The sequence below is a fragment of the Oncorhynchus kisutch genome, unplaced genomic scaffold (genome assembly GCF_002021735.2).
Source record: "Oncorhynchus kisutch isolate 150728-3 unplaced genomic scaffold, Okis_V2 scaffold1096, whole genome shotgun sequence".
NCBI classification, from domain to species: Eukaryota; Metazoa; Chordata; class Actinopteri; order Salmoniformes; family Salmonidae; genus Oncorhynchus; species Oncorhynchus kisutch.
Window position 1 is genome coordinate 36,554 of NW_022263041.1, and position 20,947 is coordinate 57,500.

Sequence of the window (20,947 nt, forward strand, 5' to 3'; positions counted from 1 at the left end):
CTCTGACTACAGGGGATGGGTATTATCCCTGTCAACCCTCCCTCAGCCTGGGCTGCTCTGACTACAGGGGATGGGTATTATCCCTGTCAACCCTCCCTCAGCCTGGGCTGCTCTGACTACAGGGATGGGTATTATCCCTGTCAACCCTCCCTCAGCCTGGGCTGCTCTGACTACAGGGGATGGGTATTATCCCTGTCAACCCTCCCTCAGGGGATGGTGTTATTCTGGATCTCTGCTGAGTCACTGTGTCTGGGGGTGGAGGGAGAGGGGGGTTGGTAGGGGTGTTGGTGAGGTAGAATCACTGTGTCTGGGGTGGAGGGAGAGGGGGGTTGGTAGTGGTGGGGTAGAACCACTGTGTCTGGGGTGGAGGGAGAGGGGGGTTGGTAGTGGTGGGGTAGAATCACTGTGTCTGGAGTGGAGGGAGAGGGGGGTTGGTAGTGGTGGGGTAGAAGCACTGTGTCTGGAGTGGAGGGAGGGGGGGGTTGGTAGTGGTGGGGTAGAAGCACTGTGTCTGGAGTGGAGGGAGAGGGGGGGTTGGTAGTGGTGGGGTAGAAGCACTGTGTCTGGGGTGGAGAGAGAGGGGGGTTGGTAGTGGTGGGGTAGAAGCACTGTGTCTGGGGTGGAGGGAGAGGGGGGTTGGTAGTGGGGGGGTAGCCTCTGAATGCTGTTGAGGGCAGAGTGAGGGATGTAACCTCTCTGAATGCTGTTGAGGGCAGAGTGAGGGATGTAACCTCTCTGAATGCTGTTGAGGGCAGAGTGAGGGATGTAACCTCTCTGAATGCTGTTGAGGGCAGAGTGAGGGATGTAACCTCTCTGAATGCTGTGGAGGGCAGAGTGAGGGATGTAATCTCTGAATGCTGTGGAGGGAGAGTGAGGGATGTAACCTCTCTGAATGCTGTTGAGGGCAGAGTGAGGGATGTAACCTCTCTGAATGCTGTTGAGGGCAGAGTGAGGGATGTAACCTCTCTGAATGCTGTTGAGGGCAGAGTGAGGGATGTAAACTCTCTGAATGCTGTTGAGGGCAGAGTGAGGGATGTAACCTCTCTGAATGCTGTTGAGGGCAGAGTGAGGGATGTAACCTCTCTGAATGCTGTTGAGGGCAGAGTGAGGGATGTAACCTCTCTGAATGCTGTTGAGGGCAGAGTGAGGGATGTAACCTCTCTGAATGCTGTTGAGGGCAGAGTGAGGGATGTAACCTCTCTGAATGATGTGGAGGGCAGAGTGAGGGATGTAATCTCTGAATGCTGTGGAGGGCAGAGTGAGGGATGTAACCTCTCTGAATGCTGTGGAGGGCAGAGTGAGGGATGTAACCTCTCTGAATGCTGTGGAGGGCAGATAGAGCGATGTAACCTCTCGGAATGCTGTGGAGGGCAGAGTGAGGGATGTAACCTCTCTGAATGCTGTGGAGGGCAGAGTGAGGGATGTAACCTCTCTGAATGCTTTGGAGGGCAGAGTGAGGGATGTAACCTCTGAATGCTGTGGAGGGCAGAGTGAGGGATGTAACCTCTGAATGCTGTGGAGGGCAGATAGAGGGATGTAACCTCTCTGAATGCTGTGGAGGGCAGATAGAGGGATGTAACCTCTCTGAATGCTGTGGAGGGCAGAGTGAGGGATGTAACCTCTCTGAATGCTGTTGAGGGCAGAGTGAGGGATGTAACCTCTCTTAATGCTGTGGAGGGCAGAGTGAGTGATGTAACCTCTCTGAATGCTGTGGAGGGCAGAGTGAGGGATGTAACTTCTCTGAATGCTGTGGAGGGCAGAGTGAGGGATGTAACCTCTCTGAATGTATATTACTGCATGACATGTCAGGGTACAGGTCCACATAGAGACATCTGGCTTGGCTTCTTGGCAGACTGGGCTGAGATGGTTTAGGGTGTGTGATATCTCTCTGATATTATCTCCTCTCTGGCTCCCAGTGCCAGACAGTATGAGGAGGAGAAACAGATCCGAGTCCCAGACAGTACGAGGAGGAGACACAGATCCCAGTGCCAGACAGTATGAGGAGGAGAAACAGATCCCAGTGCCAGACAGTATGAGGAGGAGAAACAGATCCCAGTGCCAGACAGTATGAGGAGGAGAAACAGATCCCAGTGCCAGACAGTATGAGGAGGAGAAACAGATCCCAGTGCCAGACAGATCCCAGTGCCAGACAGTATGAGGAGGAGAAACAGATCTCAGTGCCAAGACAGTATGAGGAGGAGAAACAGATCCCAGTGCCAGACAGTACGAGGAGGAGAAACAGATCCCAGTGCCAGACAGTATGAGGAGGAGAAACAGATCCCAGTGCCAAGACAGTATGAGGAGGAGAAACAGATCCCAGTGCCAGACAGTATGAGGAGGAGAAACAGATCCCAGTACCAAGACAGTATGAGGAGGAGAAACAGATCCCAGTGCCAGACAGTACGAGGAGGAGAAACAGATCCCAGTGCCAGACCGTAGGAGGAGAAACAGATCCCAGTGGCAGACAGATCCCAGTGCCAGACAGATCCGAGTGCCAGACAGTACGATGAGGAGAAACAGAAAGAATCAGTATGTCTCCAGTGAGGCGAGAGAAAACAGGAAAGACAAACACAGTGATTTCTACCCTTCTTTCTGCGTTCAGCAACAACCGTCTGTACTTCCCCACAGGCCTCGTTCAAACGACTGCACCCAAACACAACACATACAATGACATGTTGGGTGGGAGGCGGCTTTGCTTTCTTCTTATAGAGAGGTAGAAATCAACCAGTTTCATTTCAATGACTGTTACATAATCGTAGTATTCTGTGTGTCTACACAGATAGAACCATAGAGATAGACAGGAAATGTCCTGTTTTTTTGGTTGCATCCCAAATCCCTATTCCCTTTATAGTGCACTACTTTTGACCAGGGCCCGTACACTCTTGGGGGAAAAAAGGTGCTATCTAGAACCGAAAAGGGTTCTTCGGCTGTCCCCATAGGACATTATTTTTGGTTCCAGGTAGAAACCTTTTTGGTTCCAGGTAGAGCCCTTTCCACAGAGGGGGTTCTACATTGCACCCAAAAGCGTTCTACCTGGAACTAAAGGGGTTCTACATGGAACCAAAAAGGGTTCTCCTATGGGGACAGCCGAAGAACCCTTTTGGAACCCTTTTTTTCTAAGAGTGTAGGGTGGGAATGTTGCATCCCTAGACCCTACTGAGTGTAGTCTACCTCCTCAGAGTTGTCCTCTTCCAGCCCCAACACGTGTGGGAACACGGGCCGGTCTGCAAGGGGACAACGAAGTGCCCCCTCAATTTGATCCATTTATCAGGGTTCTCACAAGGTGAGTGAGGTGCTTAAAGTACTTGAATTTAGCACTCTGAAATTCAGGTACTGGATTACCTTGAAAGTCTGATATTTTCTCAAGTTGGTACTTGAAAAGTACTTGAATTAAAATGAGAGGAGAACAGATAAGGATCAAATATGTTTAATGGAAAATATTAGAAAAATGGTTTGGTCTTGTGAATTAATTTCCAGGCAGACAACCAAGTTGTATTTGGTGCTGTGGTTGCCAGGCGAGCCCAGTTTGGTGCTGTGGTTGCCAGGCGAGCTCAGTTTGGTGCTGTGGTTGCCAGGCGAGCTCAGTTTGGTGCTGTGGTTGCCAGGCGAGCTCAGTTTGGTGCTGTGGTTGCCAGGCGAGCCCAGTTTGGTGCTGTGGTTGCCAGGCGAGCTCAGTTTGGTGCTGTGGTTGCCAGGCGAGCTCAGTTTGGTGCTGTGGTTGCCAGGCGAGCTCAGTTTGGTGCTGTGGTTGCCAGGCGAGCTCAGTTTGGTGCTGTGGTTGCCAGGCGAGCTCATTCCACACACACTGCCACTCAGCCAGGGACAGAACTGACTGATTAGGCGCTGCCAAAACATCACATCAATAGCTAAAATGCTGGGCAAATTATTACATATGGACATTTGTGCATATTAAACATTTCTGGGATCTTTTATTTCAGCTCATGAAACATGGGACCAACACTTTACACGTCGACATTATGTCACATTTCTCTGCAACAACGTCCAGAGTTTTTTGGGGGCCAATCTCCTCATTTATGGGGGGCCCGCGATTTTCCTTGCTCCTCGTTCTGGTGACCGTTCTCCCGACCAGCGACACTAAAGCTGCCAGTCGGAAGCAAGATGCTTTTCTGTAGCTATTAAGTAATAGATTCCCAAATGCCCAATAAAAACACAGTCATTAAGCTGGAATTGTGTAGTAATGTGAATGGGACGTGTGTTCACCAGTAGACATGTCCCAGAACTCTGCTCATCACTACTCATATAACAACTCTGCTCATCACTACTCATATTACAACTCTGCTCATCGCTACTCATATAACAACTCTGCTCATCACTACTCATATTACAACTCTGCTCATCACTACTCATATAACAACTCTGCTCATCACTACTCATATTACAACTCTGCTCATCACTACTCATTTTACAACTCTGCTCATCACTACTCATATAACAACTCTGCTCATCACTACTCATATTACACCTCTGCTCATCACTACTCATATTACACCTCTGCTCATCACTACTCATATTACACCTCTGCTCATCACTACTCATATTACACCTCTGCTCATCACTACTCATATTACACCTCTGCTCATCGCTACTCATATTACAACTCTGCTCATCGCTACTCATATTACAACTCTGCTCATCACTACTCAAATTACAACTCTGCTCATCACTACTCAAATTACAACTCTGCTCATCACTACTCATATTACAACATCATCAGGCCTGACTTTCCACTCGTGTACGTAGTAAGTAGTGAAACAAAGTATTATTGAGTAGAACTTGTAAGGTAGTGATGAATACTAAGTTGTTGTTTTTTTCTCATGAGGTTGTGGCGATATACTGCCATCTGGTGGCAACTAGAAGCAATGGCATAATATGAACTATTACAAATATATATTTTTTACACATTTTATTTCACCTTTATTTAACCAGGTAGGCTAGTTGAGAACAAGTTCTCATTTACAACTGCGACCTGGCGGTCCTTGAAAATAAATATTAGTTATTAAAAAAGTACATACTTGAAAGTCCTTGAATGTGACTTGCCACTGTCTGTCTGAACCCTGATTTATGGGATAAGAATATACAGGAAAAAAGTGTATGTTTTACAGTGACGGTTGGTGCCGTTTGAGATTAGGGAGGATGATTTATTTATTTTAACATGGCCTTATTTCTATTACAGCATATTGGATGGCTGTCATTCATATTCCATTCACCCAGTTCAATGTAACATCGATAGGTTTAGGCTACTACATGATATTCTAATTGTCCCTATACCCATCATGATGTTGATACTAGACTATGAATGAAAGTTTACAACGTAGTTGCACACAGGTCGAGAGAAATTTGAGTAATCAAGGTGACACATTCCGGCCTTCAACACTCTTGCCTGCATCTAGCTGATCTAGGGTGTAGTCATTAGTCCAACAGTTGCAAACGAGAGTTTCTATTGGACAAATTCAGGTATGTTTATATCCCCGTTTCATTTGCTTCCGTTTAAGAAACGTTTTTCAACGTAATGAATACACCCCTGATCACACGCAAACACAGTTCGCTTTCATAGCAGCCACATTCAAGCAGCTCGTTGTATATATAATTCCTTCTTACATCTATCTACGCGCTCTCCTCCTCTCAACTTTTCCCTTCAGTTGTGGACTTCAGTGCACAACACATCAGCTGTCTGTGTCCAGACCCAAAAAAACTTTCCAAGCTAAACCTTCATATCATGACCGCTACACACAGCATACATTGTTGTCCGTCATAGTTGGCTAGAAGTACTCAAACTAACGCGTTAGTATACCCGCTACAATCATGCAGTACAGTGTACAGTCAGCAGCAAGCAGTTTAGCAGTTACACCAGTGAGTCCCGGTGGCAATATATTAATAAATCAAAAGCTTACCTTGACTTGGAAGAGTTCCAGTGTTGGATAGCCAGCTAGCTAACATAGCATCCCTCTCTGTTGGATAGTCATAGCCAGCTAACTAACATAGCATCCCTCTCTGTTGGATAGTCATAGCCAGCTAACTAACATAGCATCCCTCTCTGTTGGATAGTCATAGCCAGCTAGCTAACATAGCATCCCTCTCTGTTGGATAGTCATAGCCAGCTAGCTAACGTAGCATCCCTCTCTGTTGGATAGTCATAGCCAGCTAGCTAACATAGCATCCCTCTCTGTTGGATAGTCATAGCCAGCTAGCTAACGTAGCATCCCTCTCTGTTGGATAGTCATAGCCAGCTAACTAACATAGCATCCCTCTCTGTTGGATAGTCATAGCCAGCTAACTAACATAGCATCCCTCTCTGCTGGATAGTCATAGCCAGCTAGCTAACATAGCATTCCTCTCTGTTGGATAGTCATAGCCAGCTAGCTAACATAGCATCCCTCTCTGTTGGATAGTCATAGCCAGCTAGCTAACATAGCATCCCTCTCTGTTGGATAGTCATAGCCAGCTAGCTAACATAGCATCCCTCTCTGTTGGATAGTCATAGCCAGCTAACTAACATAGCATCCCTCTCTGTTGGATAGTCATAGCCAGCTAACTAAAATAGCATCCCTCTCTGCTGGATAGTCATAGCCAGCTAGCTAACATAGCATTCCTCTCTGTTGGATAGTCATAGCCAGCTAGCTAACATAGCATCCCTCTCTGTTGGATAGTCATAGCCAGCTAGCTAACATAGCATTCCTCTCTGTTGGATAGTCATAGCCAGCTAGCTAACATAGCATCCCTCTCTGTTGGATAGTCATAGCCAGCTAGCTAACATAGCATCCCTCTCTGTTTGAGCTGGGTGTTTGAGTAGGCTAAACTAGCTAGCTGCATACGCTAGCTGAGTATGTGAAAGTGGAAAAAATGTACTACCAAATATACAGAGCTTTCTCTCTCACTCACTCTCTCTCTTGCTTCTCCTTAATTCTGGAAAAAAGTTAAGTTTGGAAGAAATTAAGTTTGTTCAAAACTGTTCAACTATTGTCTTTCTCTTTGAGTCAACTACTCACCACATTTAATGCACTGCAGTGCTAGCTAGCTGTAGCTTATGCTTTCAGTACTCCCCCTCCCCCCGTCTCCCCCTCCCTCGTCTCCCCTCGTCTCACTCTTCCCCTCTACCAAACCAGCTGGATACTAAGCTATTCTTCAGTTAGCTGTGTGAAATGTGGCTATAATCTCTCTGGTCAAGGTCTTTTTGTAGTCAGTCAAAACGGACAAAATGGTTTCAAATCTAGTCAATCTACATGCAGCTCCCTGCTGAGCAGAGATGGGATGTTTTTAAAGGCTTGACGTTGGCTTTGACCTCAACGCTGTGCCTCTAAGTCTGTCTGCATTTCATCCCAGTTGTAGGCTTTGCATTTGGATATCTAAGGCACACATTTCATTTATTATGTCCAGGAAAATCCCCCCCCAAAAAATGTGAAATGTCAGGCAAAAAATGATCCTATGTTAATTGATCTCCCTGCTGAGAGGTGCTGTGTCTGTGGACTTAGTTTAATGAGATCAAAGTTATAGTGATGAAGACTTGAGCTGCCAAGCTGTAAAAAGGTATGAAATTCGGGCCAATAATGTAGTTGCTTTTTGAAGTGAGGTATATTTCTTACGTCTTACTGTTTCTAAGCTCAAAGTCAAGACGCCTATCAAAGATAACGAGTCTAACAAGAAGAATAACTTTCACCGTTTTTTTTTCTTCACATGGGAGCATAGATGAGCATTGTGGAGACTGAGTCTTCTTGGGCCTCCCCTCTGAGACTGGTTCCTCTCTAGTTTGTCCTGGCCACTGTGCTTTTGTTTCTGCTTGCTCTTAGAGTTTAGGCTGAGGTTACTGTAAAGGATTTAGACTGAGGTTACTGTAAAAGGGTTTAGGCTGAGGTTACTGTAAAGGGCTTTAGGCTGAGGTTACTGTAAAGGGTTAGGGTTCAGGCTGGGTTACTGTAAAGGGTTAGGGTTCAGGCTGAGGTTACTGTAAAATGGTTTAGGCTGAGGTTACTGTAAAGGGTTTAGACTGAGGTTACTGTAAAGGGTTAGGGTTTAGGCTGGGTTACTGTAAAGGGTTAGGGTTCAGGCTGATGGTTACTGTAAAATGGTTTAGGCTGAGGTTACTGTAAAGGGTTTAGACTGAGGTTACTGTAAAGGGTTAGGATTTAGGCTGGGTTACTGTAAAGGGTTAGGGTTCAGGCTGAGGTTACTGTAAAATGGTTTAGGCTGAGGTTACTGTGAAAGGCTTTAGGCTGGGTTACTGTAAAGGGTTAGGGTTTAGGCTGGGTTACTGTAAAAGGGTTTAGGCTGAGGTTACTGTAAAATGGTTTAGGCTGAGGTTACTGTAAAAGGGTTTAGGCTGAGGTTACTGTAAAATGGTTTAGGCTGAGGTTACTGTAAAAGGCTTTAGGCTGAGGTTACTGTAAAATGGTTTAGGCTGAGGTTACTGTAAAAGGGTTAGGGTTTAGGCTGGGTTACTGTAAAGGGTTTAGGCTGGGTTACTGTAAAAGGGTTAGGGTTTAGGCTGGGTTACTGTAAAGGGTTTAGGCTGGGTTACTGTTTGGGGTTTAGGCTGGGTTACTGTAAAGGGTTTAGGCTGGGTTACTGTAAAAGGGTTAGGGTTTAGGCTGAGGTTACTGTAAAAGGGTTTAGGCTGGGTTACTGTAAAGGGTTTAGGCTGGGTTACTGTAAAGGGTTTAGGCTGGGTTACTGTAAAAGGGTTAGGGTTTAGGCTGAGGTTACTGTAAAAGGGTTTAGGCTGGGTTACTGTAAAGGGTTTAGGCTGGGTTACTGTAAAAGGGTTAGGGTTTAGGCTGGGTTACTGTTTGGGGTTTAGGCTGAGGCTACTGTGAAAGTGTTAGGCTTTAGGCTGAGGTTACTGTAAAGGGTTTAGGCTGAGGTTACTGTAAAGGGTTAGGGTTTAGGCTGGGTTACTGTAAAAGGGTTTAGGCTGGGTTACTGTAAAGGGTTTAGGCTGGGTTACTGTAAAAGGGTTAGGGTTTAGGCTGGGTTACTGTTTGGGGTTTAGGCTGAGGCTACTGTGAAAGTGTTAGGCTTTAGGCTGATGTTACTGTAAAGGGTTTAGGCTGAGGTTACTGTAAAGGGTTAGGGTTTAGGCTGAGGTTACTGTTTGGGGTTTAGGCTGAGGCTACTGTGAAAGTGTTAGGCTTTAGGCTGAGGTTACTGTAAAGGGTTTAGGCTGAGGCTACTGTGAAAGTGTTAGGCTTTAGGCTGATGTTACTGTAAAGGGTTTAGGCTGAGGTTACTGTAAAGGGTTAGGGTTTAGGCTGAGGTTACTGTTTGGGGTTTTAGGCTGGGTTTCTGTACAGCACTTTGAGATATCAGCTGATGTACGAAGGGCTATATAAATAAATGTATTTATTGAATGAATGATTGAGTATCCCTTGTCCCCCTGCAGCCCCTGACGTCTCTGTCCCTGGCTGACTCTAAGCTGAAGACGGACCTCACCATTGTGCTGAATGCTCTGGGCAGCAACACCAGTCTGACCAGGGTGGATATCAGTGGGAACGCCATGGGGGACATGGGGGCTAAGATGCTGGCCAAGGCCCTGCAGATCAACAGCAAACTAAGGTGAGGAGAGGACTGTCTCAGACACTCTGATGATGGTTTGGAGCAGAGAGGACTGTCTCAGTTTGTCTCTCTGTTAAAGTGTGTTACCGTAGAAACAAGACAGTGGGATGGTTTGATATGTGAATGATGATTCTGATCTGTTTCACCAGGACGGTGATCTGGGATAAGAACAACATCAGTCCTCAAGGTCTTCAGGATGTAGCAGCTGCTCTGGAGAAGTGAGTAGCAATGGGATTCTGTCTGTGTGTGTGTGTGTCTGCTAAGCTGTAACAGGAAGGATGTAGCAGTCATATGAGTATGTCTCGAGGAGGAGAGGAGGTGGAGAGGAGGAAGGGGGAGGATGGAAGAGCCTCTGGAAAGAGATGTCAGAGAGGGGCAGGCAGGCAGCCTAGTACTGTAGTGAATATGACCAGAGGAACAATGGAGATCTAGTTAGTACTGTAGTGAATATGACCAGAGGAACAATGGAGATCTAGTTAGTACTGTAGTGAATATGACCAGAGGACCAACGGAGATCTAGCTAGTACTGTAGTGAATATGACCAGAGGACCAATGGAGATCTAGCTAGTACTGTAGTGAATATGACCAGAGGACCAATGGAGATCTAGCTAGTACTGTAGTGAATATGACCAGAGGACCAATGGAGATCTAGTTAGTACTGTAGGGAATATGACCAGAGGACCAATGGAGATCTAGCTAGTACTGTAGTGAATATGACCAGAAACATCACAAGAGGGCATATTTTTTTATTTAACTAGGGAAGTCAGTTAAGAACAAATTCTTATTTACAATGACCCCAGGCTACCTGCCTGCGTCCCTAAACTCTAACCACTAGGCTACCTGCCGTCCCTACACTCTAACCACTAGGCTACCTGCGGTTCCTCCACTCTAACCACTAGGCTACCTGCGGTCCCTCCACTCTAACCACTAGGCTACCTGCCGTCCCTTCACTCTAACCACTAGGCTACCTGCCGTCCCTACACTCTAACCACTAGGCTACCTGCCGTCCCTACACTCTAACCACTAGGCTACCTGCCGTCCCTCCACTCTAACCACTAGGCTACCTGCCGTCCCTACACTCTAACCACTAGGCTACCTGCCGTCCCTCCACTCTCACCACTAGGCTACCTGCCGTCCCTCCACTCTAACCACTAGGCTACCTGCCGTCCCTACACTCTAACCACTAGGCTACCTGCCGTCCCTCCACTCTCACCACTAGGCTACCTGCCGCCCCAACACTCTAACCACTAGGCTACCTGCCATCCCTCCACTCTAACCACTAGGCTACCTGCCGCCCCAACACTCTAACCACTAGGCTACCTGCCGCCCCTCCACTCTAACCACTAGGCTACCTGCCGTCCCTCCACTCTAACCACTAGGCTACCTGCCGTCCCTCCACTCTAACCACTAGGCTACCTGCCGTCCCTCCACTCTAACCACTAGGCTACCTGCCGTCACTCCACTCTAACCACTAGGCTACCTGCCGTCCCTCCACTCTAACCACTAGGCTACCTGCCGTCCCTCCACTCTAACCACTAGGCTACCTGCCTGCCCCTACACTCTAACCACTAGGCTACCTGCCGTCCCTACACTCTAACCACTAGGCTACCTGCCGTCCCTACACTCTAACCACTAGACTACCTGCCGTCCCTCCACTCTAACCACTAGGCTACCTGCCTGCCCCTACACTCTAACCACTAGGCTACCTGCCGTCCCTACACTCTAACCACTAGGCTACCTGCCGTCCCTACACTCTAACCACTAGACTACCTGCCGTCCCTCCACTCTAACCACTAGGCTACCTGCCGTCCCTACACTCTAACCACTAGACTACCTGCCGTCCCTCCACTCTAACCACTAGGCTACCTGCCTGCCCCTACACTCTAACCACTAGGCTACCTGCCGTCCCTCCACTCTAACCACTAGACTACCTGCCGTCCCTACACTCTAACCACTAGACTACCTGCCGCCCCAACACTCTAACCACTAGGCTACCTGCCGCCCCTCCACTCTAACCACTAGGCTACCTGCCGTCCCTCCACTCTAACCACTAGGCTACCTGCCGTCCCTCCACTCTAACCACTAGGCTACCTGCCGTCCCTCCACTCTAACCACTAGGCTACCTGCCGTCCCTCCACTCTAACCACTAGGCTACCTGCCTGCCCCTACACTCTAACCAACTAGGCTACCTGCCGTCCCTCCACTCTAACCACTAGGCTACCCTGCCGTCCCTACACTCTAACCACTAGGCTACCTGCCGTCCCTACACTCTCACCACTAGGCTACCTGCCGTCCCTACACTCTAACCACTAGGCTACCTGCCGTCCCTACACTCTAACCACTACTGTGGTGAATTATTATGACCAGGAACAGTTCCAGAATACAAATGATGATATAGCAGGCTGCTGTGGTGAGGAAAGAAAACAGTGTGGTTATTGTGTACCTCTCTGCTCTGCTTGGCTCTGGGCCTGCTGTTCATCCCTGGAAGCACAGACAGGGCGGAGGGGGAGAGGGTTGGATGGGGGGTAGAGAGGAGGTTAGCAGAGAGAGAGAGAGAGAGAGAGACAGAGAGAGAGAGAGAGAGAGAGAGAGAGAGACAGAGAGAGAGAGAGAGAGAGAGAGAGAGAGAGACAGAGAGACAGAGAGACAGAGAGAGAGGGGGGAATGGCAGACAAGCACCAGACAAGGAGAGAGGGTTGAATGGGGGGGTAGAGAGGAGGTTAGCAGAGAGAGAGATAGAGGAGGGGGGAGGAAAATAGAAAGTGGAGGGTGCAGCAGGAGAGAAATAGGATAGAGAGAGAGGAGGAATGGCAGACAAGCACCAGACAGGGCACCATGTGATTGGCTGTCTATGAATTTAGAGCTGAATGATATTAGGATCCACTCAGTCATGAGTGTCTGGGCATTTTCTTTGTTTCATCCTCATTTAAATAGAATCTACATTCTGTAATTGCTGCACAACAATAAACGTTGGCTGGTTGGATGCTTAACTAGCGCCCTGTGAGGAATCTGGGAGGCTGGTGATTTGTAATTTGCTTTGTGATGAGGATGGATGTGGACCCTGTGGTACACATGGTGGAGAGAAGAGGGGAGAGAGATGGAGAGAGAAGAGGGGAGAGGGTGAGAGATGGGGAGAGATGGAGAGAGGAGAGGGAGAGAGAAGGGAATAGATGGAGAGAGGGGAGAGGGAGAGAGAATGGGAGATATGGAGAGAGAGAGGGAGAGTAGGGAGAGGGAGAGAGAAGGGGAGATATGGAGAGAGAGATGAAGAGTGGGGAGAGGGAGAGAGAAGGGGAGAGAGATTGAGAGGGAGAGGAAGAGTGGGGAGAGGGAGAGAGAAGGGGAGAGAGATGGAGAGGGAGAGAGAAGGGGAGATATGGAGAGTGGCGAGAGGAAGAGAGAAGGGGAGAGATGGAGAGAGAGAGGGTAGAGGAAAAGAGAAGGGGGAAATGGGGATGGGGGAGGGGGAGAGAGACCGTCACATACACATGGTTAGCAGATGTTAATGCGATGCTTGTGCTTCTAGTTCCGACAGTACAGTAATATATAACAAGTAATCTAACAATTCCCCAACAACTACCTAATGTAGACAAATCTAACAAGTAATCTAACAATTCCCCAACAACTACCTAATGACACAAATCTAAAGGGGTGAATAAGAATATGTACATGTAAGTATATGGATGAGCGATGGCCAAGCGGCATAGGCAATAGATGGTATAAAATACAGTATATACATGTGATGTAAGATATGTAAACATTATTAAAGTGCCATTATTTAGAGTGACTAGTGATCCATTGTATAAAGTGACTAGTGATCCATTTATTAAAGTGACTAGTGATCCATTTATTAAAGTGGCCAGTGATTGGGTCTCAATGTAGGCAGCAGTCTCTCTGTGCTAGTGATGGCTGTTTAGCAGTCTGATGGCCTTGAGATAGAAGCTGTTTTTCAGTCTCTCTGTCCCAGCTTTGATGCACCTGTACTGACCTTGCCTTCTGGATGGTAGCGGGGTGAACAGGCAGTGGCTTGGGTGGTTGTTGTCCATGATGATCTTTTTGGCCTTCCTGTGACATCGGGTGCTGTAGGTATCCTGGAGAGCAGGTAGTTTGCTCCTGGTGATGCGTTGTGCAGACCTCATCACCCTCTGGAGAGCCTTGCGGTTGAGGGCGGTTTAGTTGCTGTACCAGGCTGTGATACAGCGCGACAGGATTCTCTTGATTGTGCATCCATAAAAGTTTGTCAGGGTTTTGGGTGACAAGTCACATTTCTTCAGCCTCCTGAGTTTGAAGAGGCGCTGTTACGCCTTCTTCACCTCACTGTCAGTTACAATAAATGCATCCTCAGGATATATGGTTTCCAGTTTACATAGTCCAGGGAAGAGGGACTGTAGCTAAGAGATAACTGGCTATCTTTAGGTAAACACCCTGGGTTTACTAGATAACTGGCTATCTTTAGGTAAACACCGTGGGTCTACTATAGAAGTGGCCATCTTTAGGTAAACACCCTGGGTATACTATAGAAGTGGCCATCTTTAGATAAACTACTAGAGAAGTGGCCATCTTTAGGTAAACTACTAGAGAAGTGGCCATCTTTAGGTAAACACCCTGGGTTTATTAGAGAAGTGACCATCTTTAGGTAAACACCCTGGGTTTACTAGAGAAGTGGCCATCTTTAGGTAAACACCCTGGGTCTACTAGATAGCTGACCATCTTTAGGTAAACACCCTGGGTTTACTAGAGAAGTGGCCATCTTTAGGTAAACACCCTGGGCCTACTAGATAGCTGACCATCTTTAGGTAAACACCCTGGGTCTACTAGATAGCTGACCATCTTTAGGTAAACACCCTGGGTTTATTAGAGAAGTGGCCATCTTTAGGTAAACACCCTGGGTTTACTAGAGAAGTGGCCATCTTTAGGTAAACACCCTGGGTCTACTACATAGCTGACCATCTTTAGGTAAACACCCTGGGTTTACTAGAGAAGTGGCCATCTTTAGGTAAACACCCTGGGTCTACTAGATAGCTGACCATCTTTAGGTAAACACCCTGGGTTTACTAGAGAAGTGGCCATCTTTAGGTAAACACCCTGGGTCTACTAGATAGCTGACCATCTTTAGGTAAACACCCTGGGTTTACTAGAGAAGTGGCCATCTTTAGGTAAACACCCTGGGTTTACTAGAGAAGTGGCCATCTTTAGGTAAACACCCTGGGTTTATTAGAGAAGTGGCCATCTTTAGGTAAACACCCTGGGTTTATTAGAGAAGTGGCCATCTTTAGGTAAACACCCTGGGTTTACTAGAGAAGTGGCCATCTTTAGGTAAACACCCTGGGTCTACTAGATAGCTGACCATCTTTAGGTAAACACCCTGGGTTTACTAGAGAAGTGGCCATCTTTAGGTAAACACCCTGGGTCTACTAGATAGCTGACCATCTTTAGGTAAACACCCTGGGTTTACTAGAGAAGTGGCCATCTTTAGGTAAACACCCTGGGTTTACTAGAGAAGTGGCCATCTTTAGGTAAACACCCTGGGTTTATTAGAGAAGTGGCCATCTTTAGGTAAACACCCTGGGTCTACTAGAGAAGTGGCCATCTTTAGGTAAACACCCTGGGTCTACTAGAGAAGTGGCCATCTTTAGGTAAACACCCTGGGTCTACTAGAGAAGTGGCCATCTTTAGGTAAACACCCTGGGTTTATTAGAGAAGTGGCCATCTTTAGGTAAACACCCTGGGTTTACTAGAGAAGTGACCATCTTTAGGTAAACACCCTGGCTTTAGTACTACAGTATAGGCTGCTATATGTTCTCCCCGACCTCATATTCCCATCGGCCAAACCTGTTCCCCTGTCTGAATAGACCCTGTTCAGTCTGCTACCTGCTCTGGCTGTGATTTCACTGAGGAATAGTGACACGTCAGGTCGGTCTGACTGAACATATTGAGCCAGTTCCTTAGCTGTCCCTCGGAGACGTAAAAGCTGCATCTCGATAAATACAAAAGAGATTTTCAAAGCGACTGTTGCTTTTTACAGCTCTTTTTTTCTTTAACCAAACGGTGATATCAATCCCAAGATGTTTCCGGAGCGTTGGCTTGTTGTGAGACTGTTGATCAAGGCCCCTATAGTGAGTGGATGTATATTCTAGTTGTCCCAGATGAGCCGTGTTTGAAGGAGGTTCCAGTTATGTAGAGGAGTGTGTTAGATCAGGTATCGTAGGAGCTGGTCGTCCCTGAGTCTCTGTAAGGTTCAGTCATTAACTATTCCCTTTAGTGACACACTGAGGCCTTTCTGTCTGTCTCTCCCTCTCTCTCTCTCTCTCTCTGTCTCTCTCTCTATGTCTCTCTCTGTCTCTCTCTCTGTCTCTCTCTCTCTGTCTCTCTCTGTCTCTCTCTGTCTCTCTTTTTCTCTCTCTCTCTCTGTCTCTCTCTCTCTCTCTCTCTCTGTCTCTCTGTCTCTCTCTCTGTCTCTCTCTCTGTCTCTCTCTCTGTCTCTCTCTCTCTGTCTCTCTCTGTCTCTCTCTGTCTCTCTCTGTCTCTCTCTGTCTCTCTCTCTGTCTCTCTCTCTGTCTCTCTCTCTGTCTCTCTGTCTCTGTCTCTGTCTCTCTCTCTCTCTCTCTCTCTCTGTCTCTCTCTCTTTTTCTCTCTCTCTCTCTCATTATTAATGTACTATTCTGGGCTGACTTTCCAACTGCAGAGGATCAGTAACCTCACTTAACGATGTCAAGTCACAATCAATTAGGAGATGAAATGGCTTGTTTCAGACCTGCTCTTCTCTCTGTCAGCAGCCAGGGGCCGGGCCCTCACACACACATACACACACACACACACACACACACACACACACACACACACACACACACACACACACACATACACACACACTGTATGCATTATAATGATAAAAGAATCACATTAGTTGAATCAGATACTGTATACATTAAAATGCTAAAAGATAGAATCATTTTAGTTGAATCAGATACTTTATGCATTATAATGCAAAAATAATCACATTAGTTGAATCAGATACTGTGTGCATTATAATGCAAAAAGAATCACATTAGTTGAATCAGATACTGTGTTAGTTCATGACTGGCTTTTAAACCAATTCAGATTTCTATAACTAACTGAGTCATAATGTTTAAATATGAATGACAATATCTGGTTAAATTTGACTGGAATGAATAAGTACATTATACTATCTGTTTAAACTATGCTAAATTTATGGGACCGTCCATCTCCTTGACAGAAACTTCACCATCCGGTTCATGCCTATCCCCATCATCGATGCGTCTCAGGCTCTCAAAGCCAGCCCAGAGAAGACTGAGGATGCCCTGCTCAAGGTGAGTCAGTCTCTTAAAGCCAGCCCAGAGAAGACTGAGGATGCCCTGCTCAAGGTGAGTCAGTCTCTTAAAGCCAGCCCAGAGAAGACTGAGGACGCCCTGCTCAAGGTGAGTCAGTCTCTTAAAGCCAGCCCAGAGAAGACTGAGGACGCCCTGCTCAAGGTGAGTCAGTCTCTTAAAGCCAGCCCAGAGAAGACTGAGGACGCCCTGCTCAAGGTGAGTCAGTCTCTTAAAGCCAGCCCAGAGAAGACTGAAGGTGAGTTCGTCTCTTAAAGCCAGCCCAGAGGAGACTGAGGACACCCTGCTCAAGGTGAGTCAGTCTCTTAAAGCCAGCCCAGAGAAGACTGAAGATGCCCTGCTCAAGGTGAGTCAGTCTCTTAAAGCCCAGAGAAGACTGAACATGCCCTGCTCAAGGTGAGTCAGACTCTTAAAGCCCAGAGAAGACTGAAGGTGAGTCAGACTCTTCAAACCTCTGAGGAACTGGTTGAACTATCAATCAATATGATTATTTTTCCAATTGGGATTTGTTGTGTAGTCTGGGTACAAAAACAAAAACATATATATTCACCTAACACACAAATACAATAACAAAATCTTTGATTTACAACTATTCTGCTACTTGGATATCATTGCTATGACAAATGGCTGACAGTGTAATGCTCTCTGCTCTCTTCAGATTGAGAACTACCTGTTCCGGAACCATGAGACTCGTCAATACCTCCAGGAGCAGGCCTACCGCCTCCAACAGGGCATCGTTACCACCACCACTCAGCAGGTGACACGCGCGCTAACAGTATTTAAAAATACAGTACCATCTAAATACAGCCGCAGAGGTAAAACCGGGGTCAGCAACATGGGGGGGTCAGTAACACAGGGGTCAGCAACACGGGGGGGTCAGTAACACAGGGGTCAGCAACATGGGGGGGTCAGTAACACAGGGGTCAGCAACACGGGGGGGTCAGTAACACAGGGGTCAGCAACACGGGGGGGTCGGTAACACGGGGGTCAGCAACACCGGGGGGTCAGTAACACAGGGGTCAGCAACACGGGGGGGTCAGTAACACAGGGGTCAGCAACACGGGGGGGTCGGTAACACGGGGGTCAGTAACACAGGGGTCAGTAACACGGGGTCAGCAACACGGGGTCAGTAACACAGGGGTCAGTAAACACAGGGGTCAGCAACACGGGGTCACTAACACGGGGGTCAGTAAACACAGGGGTCAGCAACACGGGGTCAGTAACACGGGGTCAGCTACACGGGGTCAGTAACACGGGGGTCAGTAAACACAGGGGTCGGCAACACGGGGTCAGCAGCATGGGGTCAATAACACGTGGGTCAAGAAAACACAGGGGTCAGCAACACGGGGTCAGTAACACGGGGGTCAGCAACACGGGGGTCAGCGACACAGGGGTCAGCAACACGGGGGTCAGTAACACAGGGGTCAGTAACACGGGGGTCAGCAACACAGGGGATAGCAACACGGAGGTCAGCAACACAGGGGTCAGCAACACGGGGGTCAGCAACACAGGGGTCAGCAACACAGGGGTCAGCAACACAGGGGTCAGCAACACGGGGGTCAGCAGCACGGGGGTCAGCAACACAGGGGTCAGCAACACGGGGGTCAGCAACACGGGGGTCAGCAACACGGGGGTCAGTAACACGGGGGTCAGCAACACAGGGGTCAGCAACACAGGGGTTAGCAACACAGGGGTCAGCAACACAGGGGTCAGCAACACAGGGGTCAGCAATACGGGGGTCAGCAACACAGGGGTCATAGCTCGACTTGATTTTGTTGACTTGTTGAGCGTAGCATGGTGTTTCATCACCCCACTAACAGCCTGTAATCGCCCTCCTGTGAAACTGTCTCCCCTGACCACTGGTTAACACTGAGGTTGCTGCAGGAGGGACTGGTGCACTTCATAAAATAGATGGCGTCATGAGGAAGGAAAATTATGTGGATATATTGAAGCAACATCTCAAAACATCAGTCAGGAAGTTAAAGCTCGGTCGCAAATGGGTCTTCCAAATGGACAATGACCTCAAGCATACTTCCAAAGTTGTAGCAAAATGGCTTAAGGACAATAAAATCAAGGTATTGGAGTGGCCATCACAAAGCCCTGACCTCAATCCTATAGAACATTTGTGGGCAGAACTAAAAAAGCATGTACGAGCAAGGAGGCCTACAAACCTGACTCAGTTACACCAGCTATGTGAGACACGATGCTTAGTGATTCATTTCATGGTGAAGATGAGAGATGATTCTTAGTGATTCATTTCATGGTTAAAATGAGACACGATTCTTAGTGATTCATTTCATGGTGAAGATGAGACATGATTCTTTGATTCATTTCATGGTGAAGATGAGACACGATGCTTAGTGATTCATTTCATGGTGAAGATGAGAGATGATTCTTAGTGATTCATTTCATGGTGAAGATGAGACACGATGCTTAGTGATTCATTTCATGGTGAAGATGAGAGATGATTCTTAGTGATTAATTTCATGGTGAAGATGAGACATGATTCTTAGTGATTCATTTCATGGTTAAAAGATGAGACACGATTCTTAGTGATTCATTTCATGGTGAAGATGAGACATGATTCTTAGTGATTCATTTCATGGGGAAGATGAGACATGATTCTTAGTGATTCATTTCATGGTGAAGATGAGACACGATTCTTAGTGATTCATTTCATGGTGTAGATGAGACACGATTCTTAGTGATTCATTTCATGGTGTAGATGAGACACGATTCTTAGTGATTCATTTCATGGTGAAGATGAGACATGATTCTTAGTGATTCATTTCATGGTGTAGATGAGACACGATTCTTAGTGATTCATTTCATGGTGAAGATGAGACATGATTCTTAGTGATTCATTTCATGGTGTAGATGTGTGACGGTTTGTATTTCCTGTAATTTGAGAGGAGCGTGAAGAGATGGTATTGTCATCTGAAGATGATTGAAGAGATGATGATCAAGATGCTCTGAAGATGAACCTCAAGATGCTCTGAAGTCCAGTCTACTATTCCTCTCAGATTGTCTGTATTAGGGTTCACTGCTAGACAGATAACTGCTTTGTTCCTGTCTCACACTCTTCTTCTTCTTCTTCAGATGATTGACAGGATCTGTGTGAAAGTCCAGGACCATCTCAACTCCCTGAGGAACTCAGAGACAGACGTGGTCTTAGACGACGTCAAGACGGCCGAAAACCTGATGAAGGATGCCAGGAACTCCAAAACGGTGACTGGTCATTTTACTCTGGGCATTTAGTTAAGATCTAACCCATAATCCAACATTTTGAATGTTTACAACCCTTTTTCTAACCCTTTCCTCCTCTCCTCCTCCTCTCCCCTCCTCTCCTTTCCTCCTCCTGTCCTCTCCTCCTCTCCTTTCCTCCTCCTCTCCTCCTCTCCCCTCTCTTCTCCTCCTCCTCTCCTCCTCCTGTCCTCTCCTACTCCTGTCCTCCTCTCCTCCACCCATCCTCTCCTCCTCCTGTCCTCCTCTCCCCTCCTCTACCATCTCTTCCTCCTCTCCTCCACCTGTCCTATCCTCCTCCTGTCCTCCTCTCCCCTCTCTTCCTCCTCTCCTCCACCTGTCCTCTCCTCCTCCTGTCCTCCTCCTCTCCCCTCTCCTCCTCCTTTCCCCTCTCCTCCTCCTCTCCCCTCTCTTCCTCCTCTCCTCCCCCAGCTGCTTCCTAACCTGTACCACCTGGGAGCAGCGTCCAGAGAAGAGGTCAACGGTCAGTCAGTAGGACCCATCCAGGAGAAACTGGAGTCCATGGCTGGAGAGGTGGCCAGGGTCATGGATGAACAGCTACAGGTAGGGGGGCCATGGTTTTAAACAGGCACAAAAAGTCAAGGAAGTCAGTGTTGGGTCAAAATGTTGATGAGGGGTCTCCCGAGTGGCGCAGCGGTCTAAGACACTGCCTCGCAGAGCTAGAGGTGTCACTACAGACCCGGGTGCGATCCCGGGCTGTATCACAACCGGCGGCTAGCCTCCGGGTTAAGAGGGCGGGTGTTAAGAAGAAGCGTGGTTTGGCGGGT

General features: G+C 47.5%; 1 protein-coding gene across 1 annotated transcript in view; it reads left to right on the forward strand.

The window, feature by feature from the left end:
• The window catches only part of LOC109886863 (F-actin-uncapping protein LRRC16A), a 67,034-nt gene that overhangs the window by 35,252 nt on the left and 10,835 nt on the right, over positions 1–20,947 (forward strand). Inside the window, exons 8-13 of the mRNA XM_031817608.1 lie at positions 9,395–9,567; positions 9,717–9,785; positions 16,805–16,898; positions 17,575–17,673; positions 20,016–20,144; positions 20,592–20,723. Of these exons, the coding sequence (XP_031673468.1) occupies positions 9,395–9,567; positions 9,717–9,785; positions 16,805–16,898; positions 17,575–17,673; positions 20,016–20,144; positions 20,592–20,723 (696 nt within the window). The remainder of the gene's footprint in view (positions 1–9,394; positions 9,568–9,716; positions 9,786–16,804; positions 16,899–17,574; positions 17,674–20,015; positions 20,145–20,591; positions 20,724–20,947) is intronic.